Source organism: Priapulus caudatus, unplaced genomic scaffold (genome assembly GCF_000485595.1).
Source record: "Priapulus caudatus unplaced genomic scaffold, Priapulus_caudatus-5.0.1 Scaffold152, whole genome shotgun sequence".
NCBI lineage: Eukaryota > Metazoa > Priapulida > Priapulimorpha > Priapulimorphida > Priapulidae > Priapulus > Priapulus caudatus.
Window position 1 is genome coordinate 111,108 of NW_014577213.1, and position 6,293 is coordinate 117,400.

A 6,293-nucleotide genomic window follows, 5' to 3' on the forward strand; every position below is an offset into this window, starting at 1 on the left:
GACGATCATGCGATTCTACAAGCTGCATCTGACTATGTCAGATGAGCTAAAAATACATAATTCAACCAAAGATAAAAAAAAAATATTATTAGTTAATTATTTTTATATGCTCTCATTTGCATTAATAACGCTTAACAGCATAAAATGCAATTTTATTTCAACGAATGCGTATGTATGCATAGGTATAGCGCTGCTGGAGTCAACATGGCGCCTGTGGCGCTCAAGTACGTGACCAATCATCTTCTTAACCTGTGTTTATCTATAGGCCTTGCCAAGATTCGCGTCACGCGTGTTGACAGTATCGTAAGTACGCGGCGTTGTGCTTTACGTTTGAAGCTTTATTTCGATTTTAGCTCAAGAAAGTGTAGTTTATTGATGGAAGAACAGTGATTTTCGTCATCGAGGCGGTATTTTGGACAAATTTGTGTGTGGCGGCTGAGAATTTGAGCGAGGCAGCCCGCCTCGCTCGTGTCAATGCAGGGGAAACACTGTGTAGTATAAATTGTATTGTGATTGTCGTTGTTGCCAGCAGAGGAAAGGTTGTATAGGAAGTCCATGAACACTAGTACTTTCTGGACTCTAGCGGGGCACCGGGACCAGCATGTCGCACCGGGACGATCCCGGTGAGACCGGGACAAGTAGTAGTAGTACTAGTAGTAGTTCTAGTAGTGGGAGCACTGTTCTAGCTCACCTACAACCAAGCACTAGCACAATTAATCACTATACTAACTTACTGCAATGTCAATGGTTTCAGTCACCATGACAATGTCAATGAACCTGCATGTTATTTTCTACTAGGGGTACTTTATTATTAGTATATTACTATTACTATTACTATTACTATTACTATTAGCTCACATTCATAACTCATTTTAATATTAATATATATATATCGACAACTTATTCGATCGTCTTGTAAATTCAATGTAAGTGATGTTATGACATACGTTGGCTAGTCTACAGGAGTCGCTAGGTAGCAGTACTGCCAGTAGTAGTACTTTTAAAATCAGTGCTTGACAGTGCCGACGGCTGAGATTGTGACTAGGACTAGGTGTAGGATATTTCAATGACGACCATTGACACACGTAAACTTACCATTCTCAACTGAATCACCCTTTTTACTTGTTGCGGCATTTCCCATGGTGTTCCACACGGGAATTCACGTAGAATTTAACTTTATACACTACTTTTTAGGAACTTCCCATTTAAAGATACGCTGATAAATTCTACCAAACATGGGCCGAACAACCTACCAAAATGATCGACAAACTTCCGCAACTTCGTTAAAGTACTTTCAGGTTTAAAATGATAGGTATAGGCCCACAAGTAACATGTCTAATAACTAGATCTTCATGGTAATATAATAATTATATTCTGTCGTGAAAACCCTGCTTACTATGGACCGAAAGCGGAATTATTTCGCGCACGAATACAAAATTTTGTTCAAGGTCTGGTTTCACTCGGACAGACAACTAGCGAAACCCGGCGGCCTCTTTAGTAAATTACTGAGAGACGTAATTGCGGAATACAACACAAGCAATATATGAGGGGAATGGGGAAATATATAATACAATTTACTATTTATCTGACATAATGAGTGTTATAATATCACTGTGCAAATTAAAACAATAACCGATACACAGTGCCTGCATGGCGTACGTTCGGGCAGGTGAGTGTGCGCTCACGCGGCTCGCGCGCCTGTGGGCGTGCGTGTGCGTAGGTATACTGTGTGTGTGTGTGTGTGTGTGTGTGTGTGTGACTGCTGTTGCTGCTGCTGCTGCTTCTGCTGCTGCTGCTGCTGCTGCTGCTGCTGCTGCTGCCGCTACTGCTACTACACATAGTTGATATTGCATAACTTGGTAGTTACAAGACTGTTCGAGGACAGACTAGCACAACTCATACCCTGAACTTATAACTCACGTTCAGAATTCACGCTCAACTGACCGATTAGCCAGTCCACAGAACTCGAAACGGAAAGCCCGAACTAAGACAGAACTCGAAATTCTACCCCATGGGCCACCTGTTCACCTACTGACCAAGAAACCACCGACTTCGCTGCCAGAGCTTCCACCGCCAATGCCACTTATGCGTATTACATTACAGAACAACTACTGCTATACTGCCAGCATGCCCACTACTACAATTTATTTCCCACCTTCTCGGCAATTCACATGGCGAAAACAAAAAACGATCTTCTTCTTTTTTTTTTAACCAAAATCGGAGGTATTCGATGAGCAAAATATAGTTACAATGAAATTTCAATGCTGAAAAATTAAAATTTTATGATAGATATTCATAAATTATGAAACGAGAGGGTAAAAAATGTTTGATGCTTCATGGGACCAGATTTGATCGGCCGTCATCGCTAACATTTCTTTTCCCAAATCTCCGCATGCATCCTGCTCTCCTTCCCTACAACTATAAATAGCCCAAAGCTAGGTCCCGACTACAATATTTCGTGGCTTCTAAGGTGACATTTTTTCTCAGAATGTATGAAATATCGCAGCTACGAAACATCGCAGTTATGGCAAGGCGGGCCATGCACATTTAACAAGGCCTTTTAACGCGGGTGCTTCTGAGACCTTGTCCCTTTCTGCTAGGGTTGGGGATCTTGTGTCTAACTGCACTCAGCAACTGCCAGTTTTCACCACTGATCAATCGCCAGCGTCGTTGTCATTTCAGCTAAGTGTGTGAAATATCCGGTACTATACTGTGTACTGTACCCTTCACGAAATAGCCGACACCACTGCAGCTGCGGACTGAGAGATTGTGGTTCAGGTCCTTAGAAACTTATTTAACAATTTCCCACACAGTAAAATGATAGAATTTCATTACGCAACTAGCTACAAGCTACAACTTTAGCACACAAGCTACTATTTCACTGTTTACATAAGAAATAGTATCTGCAGTTAGTAGCACCGTTACAATCATTCAAATTCACGCAGGCAAGGCTTTCCCAAAGGCCATCAGACGATGCGTACAAATTTTTGCGACGACTCGCATGAACTCACATACGCTACAGAAACCGTAAATGCTGTAGACTATATTCCAACTCATACCCCGAACCCAAACCACTTTTAGCAATATTAAAATGAATGTTTAATGCACAATAACACGCATGCAAAACGTGTCAAAAATCTGAGGTGTAGCCACCCCATTTCTCAAATCGACTGTAGATCCACTATTAATAACCAACTCATGCAGTACAGTCTATTCGTGAGTTAATTACACAAGAAGGGAACATTTGGTATAACTGTCACTTCACTTTCTTCTGTGTATGCACAGCTGGCTAATTTTCTGAACGAAGCATTACTTTGAGAAATGAATTCTCGTGTCAGATTATCAAAAATGAAACTTTTCCTACATTATAAGTAACGAACGTTTACCATAAAATATTTTTAGCAAATTGTCGTGGCTTTAGGATGGTGGTCTGACACCATTTTAAAGTCTAAAAATTCAGGTCATCGGTGATATACATAAAGCTGCAATAGACATATTTTTATACATTTTATTGCAAAGCCAACATATATGAGCATTAAAGAAAGATAACAACATAATTACATTTATATAAACGATAGTTAGAACACAAATTAATTAACCTGAATGAAGGTTACTTTACATATGTTAATTTAAATGATGCATTCTTATTATTTTAGTTGCATTTTTGTGCCCTTTAAACACGTTCAATGCTTATTATTAGTTTCTTCTAACCAATTGAACAGCTGTATTAGTATCTAAAGCTGGTAGTCCCACATATGGTGATATAGCATCAGCTACCTAACAAGTTTTGTCTTTCTCTCAATGTTTTAAACAACAAACAGACTAGGAGAATTAAAAAGGAGTTCCTATCAATTTGAATTATGAAGCATTTCTACTTTCAGTCTTATTTTCTGTTAAACTGGGCTTCGTTTGCATACATGTGCAACATGGCAACATATATTGTTCAATTGTCACTTCGGAAATAACTCTTACTTTAATGCGTTGTGCCTACTATGGATAAGAGCTTGCTCTGCTTCTCACAGTAATGATGTAAGTTACACTAATCTAGTTTATTTTTACAGGTTCGCGACTGTGGGGATCTGACTAACCACATTACCACGCATAACTTTTTCGAAATGAATATGAAAGCGAGCTCATCGGTAATTGCCTGGTAGTCAATTCCCCTATGGAAATAATCCTAGCGGGACAAAAACGTGCGTCAAAGTATCCGAATATCATCGAAATGTGGTGCCTGCATTTTTTTTTTAGTGACTAAAGTTGATCGTTTAGTGATCCATGCAGAAGAGGCTAGCTGTCAACCCTTTCGACGTGAGTGATTTAGAACTCTATAATGCACTATATCGGCGAGGTTCCAAATTAAGCCGTTGGGAAATCAAAGCACTACTAAACTTGTCACAAAGACTCACGAGAATTTACGAGGGCATTACCTGCCAACTTAATTATTATCTATATTATGTCAACATGGGCTTGCGACACGTACGCATGTATGTACGTGAACATAAACACACACATATATATATACATGCGCGTGCACACTGAACATTTATGCACTGTCACGTTTACATTACATTCACAAATATTTTGTGTGTGCATGTACCTTCATGTGTACATACTTGCACGTCCATAGACATGCATGTAAATTTGTGTGTCTATACACCTTTATGTATGCCAATGTGTATACATGAGTGAAGGGTAATAAAACATTAATAGGCACTTATATATATACATACATGTATATATATATATATATATATATATATATATATAAGCGCATATTAATATTTTATATAAAGATGTTAATTGTTTTTACTCGATATATAAACTACTGCTAAGGCTTCAAGACAAGGGATGGCATGCATAAACGGCACCTTGATTGCATTCTCGAAACATGCCCACTGCAGTGCATGGTCATTACTATGACCCTTCAACATAATCTGTGTCCAAACAATAACTTTCAACAAATATGCAAAAACCCAAGTAGGTTAACATAGTCCACATGTGTACACAACAAATTCCAGCAAATATGCAAAGCTAAGTACCTTAACAAACCAATATATACATAATAAATTACAACAAATGCACAACAAAACAACAAACATTCCAACAACACATGTTGGCTGAATGTCACTCACTCATCAACGGCTGCTCTGTGGCAATGTATAGTTTAAAGGAATATGATTGATCGTCATCATCATCCTCTTCCTCTTCCTCCTCATCCTCCTCTTCTTCACTATCATCTTCTTCTTCCTCCTCCTCCTCCTCCTCCTCCTCCTCCTCCTCTTCTCCCTCTTCTTCTTCTTCTTCTTCTTCTTCTTCTTCTGTTTCTGCTTTTTCCACATCTAGTTCATCATCTTTCTCATCACACTCAGCGTCGGAATCCTCGCTTTCCGACTCGGACACACTCATCGAGTTCAGCTTCCGGCGCTCAACGCCAGTCTTACGATTCGTGCGCGCATCACTCGAGATCCACTTTGCACTGTCCTCCTCGTCCTCCTCGCACCCAGAGTCCGAGAGGGTGGACATCGCACCGCCGGATCGTCGGACAATAGCGCGACAGTTAAGCGGCGAGGCGGGCGACAGCGTCGCGGCTCCTTCCTAAAACGCGATTCGGCGATAGGGCTTCCTGATTCGCGACGTTGCCGCGGCGACGCCGATCTCCGCAGCCGTTGGCAGACTTGCTGGTCCACCTTCGGTTCCGAAGCGTGCAGTTTTACGAGGGGCGGCGTGCAGTCGGGCAATCAGTCGCTCTCCTAGAGGCTCGACCGCTAGCCAGCCAGGCGGATAACTGTTAGCTGCCGAACGATGCAATACGGCGCGCACAGACACATAGCTTGATGCGGGGCAACAATTAAGACAGCCGCTACTACTGCGCGCATTCCAAATTGTCTGAGCATCGCACAGAAACGCTCGTTGTTTATTTGATCGGTTTGGCGAGGCCGCATCCAAAAACCATCGCCGTCGCCGTCGCCGACAGCTGATACGTTGAGGAGTGATTTGAAGCTGAGCAATACTAGCTCATGCTGACGCGCTTCGCTCACGCCATCAACTCCGACCAGCTGGCCGCTAAGAGGAGCAGCAAGCACCAAACTGATAAATCCTCGCTCACGCCATCAACTCCGACCAGCTGGCCGCTAAGAGGAGCAGCAAGCACCAAACTGATAAATCCTCGCTCACGCCATCAACTCCGACCAGCTGGCCGCTAAGAGGAGCAGCAAGCACCAAACTGATAAATCCTCGCTCACGCCATCAACTCCGACCAGCTGGCCGCTAAGAGGAGCAGCAAGCACCAAACT

The 6,293-nt window shown here is 41.9% G+C and overlaps 1 protein-coding gene across 3 annotated transcripts in view; it reads right to left on the reverse strand.

Moving 5' to 3' along the window:
• LOC106806294 (cAMP-dependent protein kinase catalytic subunit-like) overlaps positions 1–6,293 on the reverse strand; it is a 71,595-nt gene that overhangs the window by 45,884 nt on the left and 19,418 nt on the right. For 2 of the 3 annotated variants that reach the window (XM_014808180.1, XM_014808179.1), the window contains exon 1: positions 1,096–1,447. The exons of the other annotated variant lie outside the window; for it this stretch is intronic. In XM_014808180.1, coding sequence (XP_014663666.1) covers positions 1,096–1,141 — 46 coding nt within the window. In that variant the 5' untranslated portion in view covers positions 1,142–1,447. Of the gene's footprint in view, positions 1–1,095; positions 1,448–6,293 lie in introns of those variants that run through there. 3 annotated transcript variants of the gene reach the window in all.